The sequence below is a fragment of the Neoarthrinium moseri genome (assembly GCF_022829205.1).
Source record: "Neoarthrinium moseri strain CBS 164.80 chromosome Unknown scaffold63_Wmoseri_CBS_16480, whole genome shotgun sequence".
In the NCBI taxonomy this organism is placed as follows: Eukaryota; Fungi; Ascomycota; class Sordariomycetes; order Amphisphaeriales; family Apiosporaceae; genus Neoarthrinium; species Neoarthrinium moseri.
In genome coordinates, this window is record NW_026055177.1 from 199,983 (window position 1) to 215,188 (window position 15,206).

The 15,206-nt window shown below is 48.8% G+C and overlaps 4 protein-coding genes across 4 annotated transcripts; 3 read left to right on the forward strand and 1 right to left on the reverse strand.

Moving 5' to 3' along the window:
* Positions 1 to 709: 709 nt before the first annotated feature.
* On the forward strand, positions 710 to 2,437 carry JN550_011151 (uncharacterized protein; the record flags this gene model as incomplete). The annotated part of the gene is made up of 5 exons (XM_049309485.1): positions 710 to 1,147; positions 1,232 to 1,367; positions 1,427 to 1,990; positions 2,050 to 2,274; positions 2,331 to 2,437. The coding sequence occupies 5 exons, from the start codon at positions 710 to 712 to the stop codon at positions 2,435 to 2,437; spliced, it is 1,470 nt and encodes a 489-aa protein (XP_049166951.1).
* Positions 2,438 to 2,885: 448 nt separating this feature from the next.
* JN550_011152 (uncharacterized protein) lies at positions 2,886 to 3,954 on the reverse strand (the record flags this gene model as incomplete). The annotated part of the gene is made up of 4 exons (XM_049309487.1): positions 2,886 to 2,954; positions 3,023 to 3,090; positions 3,153 to 3,554; positions 3,651 to 3,954. The coding sequence occupies 4 exons, from the start codon at positions 3,952 to 3,954 to the stop codon at positions 2,886 to 2,888; spliced, it is 843 nt and encodes a 280-aa protein (XP_049166952.1).
* Positions 3,955 to 9,484: 5,530 nt separating this feature from the next.
* Positions 9,485 to 11,252, forward strand: JN550_011153 (uncharacterized protein; the record flags this gene model as incomplete). Its single annotated transcript, XM_049309488.1, has 2 exons — positions 9,485 to 10,244; positions 10,306 to 11,252. 2 exons carry the CDS (start codon positions 9,485 to 9,487, stop codon positions 11,250 to 11,252), a joined length of 1,707 nt encoding a protein of 568 aa, XP_049166953.1.
* An 848-nt stretch (positions 11,253 to 12,100) lies between these two features.
* On the forward strand, positions 12,101 to 13,789 carry JN550_011154 (uncharacterized protein; the record flags this gene model as incomplete). Its single annotated transcript, XM_049309489.1, has 3 exons — positions 12,101 to 12,401; positions 12,467 to 13,320; positions 13,394 to 13,789. 3 exons carry the CDS (start codon positions 12,101 to 12,103, stop codon positions 13,787 to 13,789), a joined length of 1,551 nt encoding a protein of 516 aa, XP_049166954.1.
* Positions 13,790 to 15,206: the final 1,417 nt, after the last annotated feature.

Sequence of the window (15,206 nt, forward strand, 5' to 3'; positions counted from 1 at the left end):
GAAACCATTACAAATCCTGCTCGGGACAAGGTGAATATATCGCCGCTTTTACGGCCTCCACCCGTCGGCATTCAGAAGTACCTGGTACATATCGACAATATTTGGTTGTGATCTGTGATATCGGGGTTGACAATGCCGCTCGGTGTCTGTGATCTGATCTGTTTGATAATCCTGGTTCGTGGCTGAAGTCCGGTAAGCAGCGGTGAGGACGCCTCCTTCTGCAAGTTGTAAGCGAATTCAGGCAGAAGTATCTGCACTGTGATATTCATTCGAGCCGATTTGTTGTAAATTAATCCTTCAGAGGTCTGGGCTTAATCATCTAGAAGCGATCGCCAAGCAACCTACCTGAGCCGAGAGCCTTGAAGCTGTGGCGTGCTACTTTCATGTCGTGTAAGGGCTAGAATCGCAAAAGTACCGTGTCTAATCTGACAGCAAGGGTAGGTGATGATGGGGCAGGAACAGCCAATCAGGCGCCGCTTACGAAGTCTTCTTACTTTGTAAATACGGAATATTCAAACTTTCTTTTGTACGTATTCAAAACGTATTAGACGGACTTCGTACTCAGATCATATGATTAGCATTGTTTTATTTTCGTTTTCCCTCTCAAACAAATCTCAAGTCCCTAGAAACCCTTTTTGCAGAGCCTCAAACTACCTACAAGAGCCACGCAGATATTTTGTATCCCGCCGCACCGTTTCGCATCGTTATCATGGACGACCAGCATCAGCAGACGGAAAAGGCAGTTATCGAGGATGCCGCTCCAGAATATTCCGAGTTCTCGAAGCCTCGACGAAACTTCATCATTGGCCTTGTGAGTGCAGCGGGCCTGTTGGGCCCTCTAGCTGGAGGTATTTACCTTCCAGCCATTACGGTGCTACAAGATGAGTTCGGTGTGAGCTACACAGCCATCAACGCGACTGTCTCGGTGTTCATGGCCCTCTGTGCCATCTCCCCTCTTGTATGGTCCGCTTTTGCCGACTGGAAAGGAAGAAGGCCTCTATATATCATGTCCTTAGCAGTTTACCTCGTTGCCAACGTGTTGATGGCGGCGCTGCCAGCTAATTTTGGTGCACTGGTCTTTCTCCGCATGCTTCAGGCATTTGGTTGCTCGTCAGTAATTTCATTGGGAGCGGGAACAATTGCTGATGTAAGTATTTACGTTTCAATTTCTCTGCTTGGACTGGTAAGTCTTTTTGTTGAGCCAAATTGCTGAAAATCAGCCACCGTTTAGATTACAGAGCCGGCCCATCGCGGCTTCGCAATGGCAATCTTTTTGCTAGGACCAAATCTTGGGCCCACCCTCGGCCCTGTTCTGGGAGGCGTCATCACTGGGCAGGCATCGTGGCGATGGACGTTTGGAGTCCTCGGTATGTCCTCAACCATCTCAGCAGACACAATCTTGCGGATCCTGACCAATTTCTTCCAGCTATTCTCGTTGGTATCACCTGGACCATGATCATACTGTGCCTTCCTGAGACACTCAGATCTCGAGTCGGCAACGGAAAGCTATATAAAAACAGTAGCTTTCTTCTGCTGCCGCCTCACTTTGCCTCGCCTCTTGCGCCAGAATCAGAACGCGGCCCTCCACCTCCCAAGCCGTCTTTCGCTGCTTTATGGAAACTGTTTTGTTACCTACCCATCAGCATCTCGTCTTTATACACAGCCATATTGTTTGCCAATTACTTCGCCATTGCTGTTGACCTGCCCGTCATATTGACGGATAAATACCAATGGTCAGTCACGGTTGTGGGCGGTGGTTATGTTGCACTGGGTATCGCCATTATCGCCGGCTCTCTGCTCGCAGGCCGTCTCTCTGACTGGCGTCGTGCAAGAAAAGTTCGTGCATCTGGAAATAGCGTGATCGCACCCGAAAGCCGTCTTATGGACCAAGTATGGGGCACATTCATTTGCGCAGCTGGGTCTATCATGTTTGGGTGGTTTGTTGAGAACTCAATTCATCCCGCCGCTGTCATAGTGGCAACCTTTCTAAGTATGAGCCTTGAGAGACACGCGAGCAAAGGTGGTGATATGCTAACTCAACATGTTTAGCTGGGTTCGGAATGTCATCTGTCCTCGTCATTACCTTTGCTTTCTTGACGGAATGCACTCCTCAAGCTGCTGCAGGAGCAATGTCCATTGAGACAATGTTAAGAAACCCTGCTGCGGCCATCGCTGCTGTTGTAACGCCACCTCTCATTGGGCGAATGGGTTTGGGGTGGTACTACACGGGGTTTGCTTTTCTAGACTTGGTGGTATTTGGGGTCGGAGCGATTGGTGAGTTTCTTTGTTGCTTTCTCGATTATTGTAAAAAAGCTGATCAAAGTTGCAAGTGCTCGCGATGTATGGCCCTCGTCTGAGAGCAAGCTCAACGAAGGCAAATTCAAGCGGTGTGGGAACTCCACCACCAGTGAAGAAAGTTGAATCAACAGAGAAGTGAGGGTGATAGGTACCGGGCTAAGCACTTGAGCTTTCTATAAATGATTCATTGTGGTCAAAGCCCCTACTTGATGTGTTTGACGTGAATTTGGTCTTTGTGACAGTATATTACCTTGAAACAAAACCTGAGCATATTGCTTTCACAAGAAATGTTTTCGTGGAAACGCGACCGGAGGTCTGAGTTTATCTTATGGGCATGTCCTCGATGGTGACCTGCACACAACAACCTCTCACACGCTTGTTCAATCATCTCTTCTATGCCGCCTTCCGGCGTCCAGATATGAAAGCTTATGCGAAGGGCCGAATTCAAGTTGCGTAATCTCACAAGCATATATACCTTGAAACAACAAGTACAAATAATTTTTCCTTTATTCACTTTTGGGCATAGAAATTTCTATAATCTTGTACTAGCCCATGGCATTGCGTCGAATCTATTTGCTTAAGTAGGGCTACTTATGTCCCGGGGCAGCATCCATGGACATTCCCATTTTGGGATGATCTGTTCTTCCAGCAGTATACTAGCACTCGTGTTAGTCTCATAACGGCGACAGGAATACATAAACCGTTGTGGTGGGGAGTGGCTTACCCCTCCATCAATAGGCAGAATCGCACCGGTAATCCATCTTGCTTCTTTGCTGGACAAGAACATGATGGCTTTTCATGCTAAGGTCAACTGACTGCTTCAAAGGACGAGTATACAAGGCAGATACACTCACCATTTCCAATGTCCCACGCAGTCCCTTCGTATTTGAGAAACGCCAGGTTTTTGCGCTCCATGCGCATATCTTCGGTCATGCCACGACTACGGGCCATGGGCGTGTAGGCCATTCCCGGACAGACGCAGTTAACACGAATGTTCTCGGGGCCGTGATGACCAGCCATGGCCCGCGTCATCTGCACAATGGCGCCTTTGGCGGTTGGATAGAAGACTGAAGGGCTCCCGGCGGTCAAGCCACATACAGAGCTCATATTGACGATCGAACCTCGTCCGTTCTTGCGCATCTCGGTCACAGCATAGCCCGACATAAGGACCATGCTTGTAACATTATAGTGGAAGTCGTGATTGAATTCTTCGAAGCTCACTTTCTCGACCGTTCCCTGGGCGCCTCCGATACCAACTATGAGGTGCATTCCATGTTAGCATTGAGCTACCGTGACTATCTCGGAACGTACAAGGAGTAGGATATTGGAGGATAATAGGATGTAAAACTTACCAATGTTCACGAGGATGTCTACCTTCCCGAACAACTCGACAGTTCTAGCAACGGCTGCTTTGCAGTCTGCATCCACTGTCACATCGGCTTGAACCACCTCGGCCTTACCACCCTCGTTCTCAATCATTCTTTTGGTTTCCTCAGCTGCATCTAGGTTGCGGTCTACGATGGCTACCTTGGCTCCATGACGAGCAAGTAGCAATGCCGTAGCACTACCGTTGCCAACCTCGCCTTTCATCCGAGAGCCAGCACCCGTTATGATGGCGACTTCGCCTGTGAAGTCGAACGCTTTAGGGGGAGACATAGCGGTAAAGTGAATGGTAGAGAAAAGGGGTTGGGCAATGAGTGTATGCCAATGCACTGGGTGCAGGACCTGGGCCGTATCAGCGTGGAGTCTCTAGAAGAAAAGACTTGGGGTTTTCTGTTGATCGTCTGAAATCTCCGGGGCCCGTGATGATTGCACCATTAACTGTTATGTGGTAACTCTTTTATGTACTGATCTGTCCTTCCTGGGTCGGCGCGTGTTACGGAAGGTTTACGGTTCAAGTGCTTCCGTTTTCGCTCCGTATAATTATCTGACAGCGGATGTGGTAATCACGCTTCAGACGTACAACGCGGGCGAGTCGAGGTGTTACGCCACATAATCTCAGCATGCGCCAAGACTGTAGCACCCTGCAGATAATACGGCGTTTATGAGGCTTGAGCCAAGCAGCCGTGAACTACGAATCGGTTGTCAAGCAATGGCAAGGGGTCCAACGGTCAGAGCATGCACTTATCGTGTACTGCTTCAACAGGCAGGCATCGGGAACGTACCCGGCCATGGGGCTCTTTGCACACTATTTGTGGCGCCATATTATGAGGTGCAGTTCACGCCTTCTAGCCAGCCCGAGCCCGCTAACCCTGGTTTCACGAAGAAACTTATATGCAGTCACAGGGATCAACATGGTTTTCAACGATCTTACCACTAACCGTTCGGGCAAGTGGTAAGAGCACGTATCAAGGGCTATACAGCTCACGCAACGCTACAGACCTGCAGGTTGGCTGACGCTTTCGATCCAAACTGGTGGGTCGTGGCTTTTTTTTTCTTTCCGTCCCTTGCCACTTGACATGTTATCAGTGCGCTAATCCGGCGCAGGAGTCTGGTCACCCAACTTGGCCAGCCACCTGTATGTCCGCGCCTCTCTACCTCCGTATAAGTGATTCAAATAAGATTCCGCATCTATACAGGGTATATTGAAATAAATTCTTTTTCACAGGGCCCTGGAACCCGACGTAATGTCCTTTGCACACCGGTTCTTTCCCATGAGCTCATGTCTATCGGCAAAGCGGGCCGCAACCTATTCCAGACTCACAAGGCTAATTGTTGCCTGTGGCCTACACTTATCACAGGAGACTTCAACGCCAAGTCTTTTTGGGAGCTGAAACCATGGTCTTGCTCAAACAGCAAACGAGGGCGAATATGCATGTAAGGCTTGGCCCGTTGACTCAGCTACACCGAACCCCAACTCATTTACAGATTTAGCGCATCCAAAAGCACTGTAAAGCGAACCAGCTCCATTGCAGAGGGCGTACGAGGTTATTGTCGCGACTGTACAACATGCGACCTGACGACATTGCTCGCATCGTCCGCGGTCGCCTAACTAGTTGCTCAAATCAACTCCCTCGAACGGCTGCACGAAACTGCAAAACCCCAACACAACAGCGGTCAAGCTTACTGTCTCAAGTTCGTTCCGTGTATGGCTTATTGATCAGCAAGATGTAAGATAAGCCTGCACCGTATCTCCGTATGCTTCCTTCACCATAGCGAAGGTAATGAAAGACAGTTACCAGTCAGAAGCGGGTCCTCGTCACGTTTGCTCTAAGAACACCTGCGTTTGACTCGGGGATTGTGCCTCTGTCCCTTCTCGCTCGGCAATTCTAATGGGGCATTGCGAACTCAAGGGAAATATCGTGTGACGGAGCGAAAGACTGAGTCTGATCAGGGCATCGTTAGCTGGTGTGGATCATACAATGAGAGAAAAAAAACCCCCGAAATGTCGTGGGGACCTTTCTGCGAGTGGCTGATGTGACCACCAGCCGGCCCGTACAAGGCTCAAGGGCCCACGCTGGGGGCACAGCGCCCAAAGCCCCGGGCTGCCGGGATAAACACCCCCACTAAACCGTTTGCCTATTCCGTATCGGCTTTCCCTGCAGCAGTGCTGTCACATCCGATCTAGACCGATCTCAGGTGTGGCTCTGCATTGTTGAGATCACTAACACCCCACGTGGGTAATCGGTCTGGTCTCAGTCAGCACCTTCCGGTAACCAATCATGGATGGCTTGGAACTCTAAAGCTGTATGTCCTGATTGAGTGGTCTTGCTTATGCGAGCTATATTCTTGGGAAGGATCCTGATGCCAACATTCTTCATGTACTTATGAGTCCGTATGCCTCCAAGACCATCAGTAGTTCTCCGCGGCGCCGTACATATACTATCCTCGATCAAGAAAAAAATCGTCGTTCTAATTCTTGGCACGGAAGATACCATTCCTACACAACCAAACACGAATTGGCCTGGGACGAACACTAGCTGCTCACATCATCGTGTTTTGAGGTTACGCAAGCCTCGGGCACGTTTCACTGTTTGTTCTACCTTCGGGTTTACTAGCCGGGTAAGGATCTTGGAACACCCATTCCTGTCTCTCCCGCTGTACTTGCTCGGTTGAGAGCATGTATGAGGCGGTTAATATCGGTAAGGCTATGTAGCGCCCTTGCGTAGGATTCAACATGCTTGGATCAGATAGCCCTTGGAAGCATGGGTTTGCATTAGCCTGCAGCTGATGCATGCAGTTGTCTTAAGCTCGCCCGGCTGCGCCGGACGTCCGTTGCCGGAGTCATTCAAGGCCCAGGTCTCGCTTATACGGAGGATCCCAGTCTAGGCTTTTATAATCAAATGTTAAACAGAACATCATACGAAAGTGCGCGCAGGCGACATACGTGACATACTTTCACAGGGCACGTTGGAGCAAAGAAATGGACGAATAACCATGGTATCTTGCGCATTTCGGTTGATATCCCTGGTGAGACAATGTTGCCAAGTCTTGACCTTCTCCTCCAACTAGAATGGAGGGTGGAACAGAACGCCTCTATGGAGACAAGTGATTCTAGTCTTACTAAGCCCTTGCCACGGCACCTTTCGCAATCCAATGCAAATATCATTGGATCTTCATAGCGGATGACGTCTGAATACTATAGCGGATGACGTCTGAATACTAGCCTGAGGGCTCTTGGGAAAAGTGGTCCGGCCTGTCATGCGCATCAGCGGCGTCTTTTCGTCCATCATACCACGAATGGACTTACCGGTGTCATTTTTTCTGGCCAGTTGGCGTCAAGCTGCCAGCTGAAGCGCCGAGCTAATGCGAACAATGCAATCTTCAACTCCAGAACGGCAAATTTCTCGCCCAAACAAGCCCTGTTTCCGCCGTGGAAGCTCACAAACTCAGCCCTGGTCCGTTTCTGGCGATAAAAACGCTGGATTGCGTCCATTGTACTACCCCATCTCTCTGGCCGGAAATCACCGGCATCAGGACCCCAGTAATCCACATCCCGGTGAGTGGAGTAGCAATGGTACCCAAGGTACGTTCCTTTTGGAATATACACACCATCACCCAGTGTAACACCCTCGGATGCGCGCCGGTTGATCAACTGGGAAAGGGGTGGAAGTACACGAAGACTCTCGTACACGACCGAAGCCATGTACGGCATGGATTGGAGAATTTCCAATGTTGGTTCTTGAATGCCGGCGTTATGCACTTCTTCAAATAGTCGTTTTTGAGCCTCTGGATGTCGTGCAAGTAAGTACAAGATTGATATAAGCGCAATTTGTGGGTTTTCCTGGCCAGCAACGTAGAGAACAGTGAGATTGTCACGGAATTGCTTCTCAGTGAACTTCCCTGACTGTCTGGCTGACAAGAGCCTTGCGCCCAGTTTGTCTGACTGACACTCCCAGTCAATGCCCTGGTGTGTTTTGACCAGCCGAGAGGTCAGCTCATCTTTGAAATGAGCTATCATCTTGCGGGCTGCTTTGCGACTTGGAACCGATAATTGATCCAGGAATGGAAAATTCATAAAGATCGGTTTGAAAATGTGCTGTGTCAAAGTGGTTTGAAGCATGTGAATTGTCGCATCGGGGCGGTCGAGAGTCTATAAAATGGAGATTGATTAATCACCGCTAGGCAAGTCGATACATCGGACATGAAAGAGACTTACGTCGAACTCGGTCTGCAGAGCTACCTGGGCTATGTTTGCAATGGTATATCTCTGTATGAAGTCCTTCACAATAATTCCATCTTCTCTTTGCACCGCAGCAGCCTCAACGAGATCGCACAGCGTCTCTGCATTTCGAGCCAGCTTATCGATCTCGAAGTTCCGCTGCAGTCCCGGCTTAATCACATCTCGATAGCCTTTCCAGGTCGTACCATGGCTAGATATGATGTTGTCTCCAAGGAAGTCTGCTAGCACGCTGTGCGGAATCTTCTTTTGGTTGCCGCTTTTTTGATAAGTATCTTCGTGTCTGAACAACTCGGCCAGATATCGTGGCCGATGGACCAAGACATTCCATTGGGCTGCGAAGAAGAGTTTCACAGCACCATGCTCGAGAAGTGGTTCCTCGATATATCGTTTGAATATATCAATTTGATCTACGTCTTTGAACAATGGTATAAGAGTCACCCAGAAAGGGACGGTCGGAATCCCTTCTGGATATTTTGGCGGTTGAAGAAAGACATGAAAAATCAGAGTAAACAGCAATACTGCTGCCAAGAGCAAAGCCTTGATTATCGGCGAAATTTCGTCCATTTCTCTGTTGCTAAGACTTCTTGGGAGAGAAAAAACCAGTCGTGCTGAGGAATAGTTGGATTGCGTTACTATACCACTATCGCCTTTAGTCGGGCCACTCTTCCTAGCTCCTACACTCACTGCTCTAATACAGCCACAGTGTGCAAGGTTCGTATTCCTCCGGGTCAGCGAGAGAAACGTTTCCGTAGGGCCTGTTGACAAAGATTACTCACTCAAAACAAGATACCAATGCACCCGGGCGGAGATTAGGTGAGACATGTTATGCACGCACGGCCTTCCACATGGTCAAACGACAACGCTTTCTTCTACCCTTGGTACCCACAAGAGAGAGTCTTGGCCGGGTATCCTGTAAGCCCGAGCGTGGACATACTGGTAGGAGTCCAGACCCAGGTCTGCCATGCAAGTGGTGAAAATCTCTGCATACGGTAGCACGAACTGCAGCCTTGATCACACACGGAATAAGCCACCTGGGTCCTGGGTACTGACATGATCTGATACTGTCATGACTGATACCACCCATGTAAGCCATGCACATCTGAGCCCACGGTAGTGCGAATCACAGCCGCTGCTCGAACAAATGAGTAGCCATTCAGTCATGGTCATCGAAGCCTGTTGCCCGATCCAGGGCCGTGTCTTCCGCCAACGTCGCCGCTTTAAAAGTTGCCACCGCTGTTCTAACTTCGTCTGACGGATCCTGATCGGAGTAGCATGTACATATCGCAAAGTAAAGTCAAGGGTGTTCCATTGGTTTTATGGACATCTAGCTATAGGTCCTAGTTCAGACCTATCTTACCCCACGGGGGCAACATTCCTGCTCAGCCTAGCCTCGTCGTAGCCACTGAATGAGAACGTATTTACGATTGTGTTCCTAGGATGTCTTTTCCAGCTTATACAAGTGGATCGTCTTTCTAACTCCAACTCACAATTACCAAAACATGCTCAAACCTGCAACCACCGCACTATCCCTACCTTACCTGAGAAAAAAAGAATCTGCTCATCATGGAGCCAAGCAACTTTCATAGATTCTATTGCTCCTTTACAAGAACACGGAATGGTGATATGCTGTCTTGTACCGGTCCCATGCGGACCATGGTTGAAAGCCACTGGGCAGTCATCTCAGCCTCTATGATTTCACAGCCATCACAAGAGCCATCAATTTTTCCCATTTCCACTCAAGCCAAGAGCGACATAAATCAAAGGGAATTGACAGTCAGAAAGTCATGTATCGAGATCACCACAGCCTCGACCATCGGTCTAGATGTGTACGAAATTCAACACAAAGTCAATGAAGATGTATACATTGGCGTCATCTTCGAACACAAACCGTCTTCGAGTACTGATCTTGATGATGTCTTCGCGGCACTACTGCTCGAAAACATGAAACCTTTCATCTCAGCACCTGTGGACCAAATTTACCTCGGAAATGATGATCCCAGAGTCATCGCAACTGCGATAGTCGATCTTTTTGATGAGCGCTTGAGATATGTCAGTGCTGATGATAAATGGGTCAACGGCGGGCGTACATATTTCTTGGAGCGGGTGTACGAATTTGTGCGGCGAGGACAAAGGCTTGAGTTCTGCCTTCCTGCTTTCCCGTGCAAGTCTTCAAGTGTGGACAAGGTGTTTGGAGTCATGCCTGATAGGGGAGAGCAAGCTGCGGTCGAGTACCTGCATTCTTTCATCGAGGAGATTGAGAAGATATATGGTCTAGGTGCCAAGCTCTGGATCATTAGTGACGGACACGTCTTCAGCGACTGCAGTAAGTATTCCCAGTTCACCTTAGAAAATCTTCAGCACACCATTGCTTACACCTTTGAAAGTCGGGGTGGATGACGAGACAGCCGACGCGTATAACACTCAGCTTGCTCGCTTGAATGACATTGTAACCCGCCGTCGCGGAGGTCGTGACCGAATTGGTTTCAAGAGCCTCATCAATTTGTTCAGCTTGGATCACTACGTGGATGAAATCAGCAACCTGCTGAAGCTCCCAGCGCTGCCTCACCAGATCTCAACAAAGCGCACCAAGGTCGCCGACTTCAGTCGTCAGCTCTTGCTCGAAGTCTGCCAGACTGACGCCACTGTGCTGCGCTCCCGCATTGAGCAGGGAAGCGCTAGCGTGTTGAAGTTATACCGCGGCTTCTCGCGCTTTATGCTGGAAGACTTGGACCTCAACCAATATACCAAGCAACTAAGCCGCAGCCGGCGCAAGAAGCTGGCGTCTAAAGTCGCATTTGAAATGATTCAGCGCAATGAGGCGTATTCCAACCTTGTCGAGCTACTTTTCCCACACCACGTAAGGCTTTCTATCCACGCGCACAACAACGCTGGCCCCAAGTTTGGCATTAGGATGTTTGGTACCAACGTCAGGGCGGTCGAGAAGCTCGCATTCGACGGCGCCGAAATGCGCAGTGTCGATCTGCTGCACGTGCCGACTCCATGGCACAACTGCCTTGTGGAGATAGCCGGTTGCGAAACGCTCTTCATGGTCAAGGCCAAGACTGTCAGAGACGCTCTGTCTTCTGGTAAATTCAGCGGCGGTTGGGTGGATGGGAGTCTCGATGGTGTGGCTGGCCATTTCCGTCTAAAAAGCGCCAATTCAAGTAAAACTTTCGACCACAAACCTGGAAAGGCGATTAGAATCACGGAGACGCCTCTGGGGCTAGATACACAGTCCGTTTGTTATCTCGACAATGAGGCCCATTATTACATGACATCGACAACGGATGTTGAGCTGATTACTTCTCGCGCATACTTTGGCGTCGTTTAGATAAGCTAGTGTAGGGAAAGGGGGCAGTTCATTTTCTGATTCTCTGATATTCAATAAGTTTTCATTTCGCGCCATGTAGGAGAATGGAAATCTAAATGTTGTTCCCAAAGAATAGCATCCATTGCTTCCTCCAATCAGGAAGTAAGAACAACGGTATGGATTCCCATCATTGTTCGGAGTTTAACTATTAAATGCGGTATTGTCCAGAGAACTCGCGCATGTGTCAGACTAAGGGAAGGGCGGGGGCGTGGCAGTGCATCTGCGAGTGTTTTCAGCAGTTCCGGGGGAAATTGGTTACAAAGACTACAGGAAATTCCAGGAGACAAAGAACCACTGCTTCTTCATCAATCAAAATAACAAACATATCTTGGAGCCATGCTGCCTGATGGAGTTTGAAACCGTGATATATGTATCAATGCGGATTCAAAATTGAGAGGGTTTCCTAAGTTGGGTGAGCGAATCAATCTTTCCAAGCCAACGGGTCGAAAGTGCGCACGGATCAAACATATGATCCCTCACTAGGAGAGACCCTGCCCCTTGCATGCCCAGCTCTGATTCCACCGTCAGATATTCAATGTGGCTGATCTGACCAATAGAGAAAGGGCCATGGCCTGTGGTATGTAAGCCCCCCAATAAGGTGCGCATTTATGAGCAAGTTTCGTCCGAACCGACATATAAGAAATTCCCAATCTTCTCGCGAGTCGTGCGAGATAAGGTTCCTGCTCCCTTGCAACAAGAATAAGTCTCCACACACGATCTCTGTCCTTGACGCTCTATACCATTTCTCATTCAGGCGGGAACTTAAGAATACGGTTGAGACGCGCCTATTAAGGCTAGCGCGATTCACGATGGCTTCAGGCTTAGTCTCGCGATGGAAACGAGACTCGTCTCTCTACACTTTCATATACACCAATTTCGTGGTTGGCCTTGCCTTTTCGATTTTCAGCACCTACGTACTGTACCAACTCCAAATTACCGGTTATTTCATTGGAACAGATGTTGACGGACTGCCATGCATGACCTATTGCATCGTGCCGTTCGGCAGCCAGCAGCTAGACCTGAATACCGTACTTCTGTACATGAATGCAATGACCTTTGGCATCGGTGGAGCCGTCACCATCTTGATCATTGCCTATGCCGATTTTTGGAGTAAGATTTCTGCTTGAGGACGATACCCGTTTCACACGGAAATGCTAACCCGCGTTTTGCACCAGATCAGAAGACTCTTCTTGTGTCCGGTGCTATTGTCTTGTACGGCGTATTGGCAATACCTAGTTACTGGCTGACAGACCCCACAATCACAAATTTTAACGCTCTGTTCGCTCTTTACGTTGTCTTTGGCGTGGTCACATCGATACTTATCGCCCTGCTCAATATTTACATTCCGCATTGCATGCGTGCTGCGGGCCATGATCTAGCTGCCAACCAATTGGACGAACCGTCGAAACCGAGTCACGCATATGAGTCTCCAAAGGAAGGAAAGGCTCGAAAGTACGGATTCGCCATGACGATATTCGGCATGCTAGCAAATAACATATCTGCCGCCTTGATCTTGGCGATCGTAGCCATCCTGTCTGGCACTCTTGTGGGCGCGTCTCAGCAGTCTGCCGGTCTTCTGGTAACAACAGTGGTGGGGTTTGTCACTGTGGTTGCTGCCGTTGGGTCGTTTCTCGGCTTGCCTGCACTCTCAGCAAAGCCTTGGCCCACAAATAGCCCCTGGACAACAGCAATAGTTGGCATTCTCACTCCTTTCAAGCAGCTTTTACGTCGAAAGAATATGCTCTTCCTGTTGCTGGCTTATACAATCTATTCCGATACCAATTTCGCACTCTCGTCGATTATCAGTCAACTTTATTTCGCGGAGGTCCACCCTGACACCCTCGAGTTCTCTCTGTACATCTTGGCTAGCAACCTTTTCACTGTTATCTGCACGTTGGCTTTCTATCTGGTCCACCGCAAACTCCAATTTAAACTCGAAAAGGGCCTGATTTTGGGCTACGGGTTGATCCTTATTGTGCCTATTTGGGGCTGCGTCGGTATTGCAGATCAAGACAAGTTCGGCGACAAGGTAAGTTGAATTGCTAATTTCTCCGCCTGTCAGAATAGCCAAAGTGGGGAACTATTTGCTCACTCACTGACAGCACCGGTGGGAGTTTTACGTCCAAGCCTTAATCACAAGCGCTTCGGGTTCTTTGGTAAACCCGACATTTCGTCTGTTATATTCTGAGTTGATTCCAGCTGGCGAAGAGGTCATGTGGTTTGGCTTGCAAATCGTTCTGAACTGCGCAACCACTTGGGTGACATATGTCGCAACTGGTCCACTGCAAAATGCTACACATAATCTGCGATTCCCGCTAATCTTATGTGTGGTCTTCCTCGCGGTACCGCCAGCGATGGAAATTTTGCGTCGTACTCTAGGGATCTCAAAACGTGACGATCTCCAATGGCAAGACAGAAACTCCCATGATCAAGATAATGCGAACTCACTGGGCGACACCAAGTTTACAAGGGCGAGCACCACTGTTGAGGGCCAATAGTGTAATGACGTAAAATACGAAATTTTATAGTTTCCGATTCAGGTTGTCGGTCCCTTCGCTTCTTGGTACAGATTGTTGAGTCTTCATGATAGTAATCGATACATCAGATGAGCACTTTGTATCATATTCGTGACTTGCTCTTTTATATCGGACTTGATTAAGTGGAGACACGTCGAATGTCATGATATAGGGTACGGCTAGTGCCTGTACTTGGGCATCCCTCAATGCTTGATAGTCCGCACATCAATGATAAACGTCCGCAGAGAATCCGGGACGCCTATTGTCTACTGTCTACGTCCGTTTGAGTGGCAATGAGGCTCGTGAATCAACTCGGCTCTTTGATCGCCACGAACGAAATTTCCTTTGGTGGTGTTTCTCTCATGTTGGCATGCGATCAGTTCCTACGATACACTGTACTTCGCTTACTTGGCCGGTGGTAGGCGAAGCCAGTAGCACTCGATGCTTTTCTACTGTCCTAAGACGAAACACTTGCAGATCCGGGCGGTGAATTTTGAGCGATTAGCTTGTACGTGCAGCTCAAGGAACAAAACACCGGAATATCTGGCAAATCAGGAGTCCACAGATCAGCATGGGCCATCTTTGGCCAACTGCACTCAAACACTCAAGCTTTCAAGCACTGAACCACTCAAGAACCCTTCTCTCAGGCACATCCGCCAATTAATCAAGACAAGGCCATGGCGTATGGAATACAATTAACTGCGCTGGCTTAGGCACGGGAGGCCAGGGCCAAAGAAAAAGCGTGCCAAATCTTTCTACCTCGGCTGCGGTCTTGAAGTACAGCAGCATGTTGATTCACATTCATGGACGAGCTTCAGCCTTAAAGCTGGCACAAAATCATGCCATCCTAACATCTTCTAAGAGGAAGTTCTTACTAAAGATAGCAAATTTCCAAATATCCACCTCTTGCCTACGGAATTTCGGTTTGCACAAATATCATTCGTTCTGGGTGCAGTTGGCTTCTATAGTACTTTTAAACAAGTAGGGTACTCTATGCAGTATTGATCGACATTGCACTATCATGATTGCCGCGCAACAGGCGAATCAAGTCATATAGGGTAGTACCTCGCCTACTGGATGAATACACATGTCATGCCACTGCTTTGACGCGACGAGCACGAATTACCTATATGATCAAAATGTAAGTAGGTTTCTACGAGATGCCTTATGGTACATGGGCATGTAGGCGTTTCATAGGCTGCCACCATACTCACGAGAGCATGTCCCGTGCGTATTTCAAAATCCCATTTGCATAATGGGCAGGTCGGAGATATAAGTCGGAGCACCCACATATGGGCCCCCCCTGCATTTGGGCCCCCTGTTCACCAACCACCCGATTTTCCTACCATACAACAATTTACCTCACTGTTCAACCAAACCTTCTTCAAATCTCTTCAAA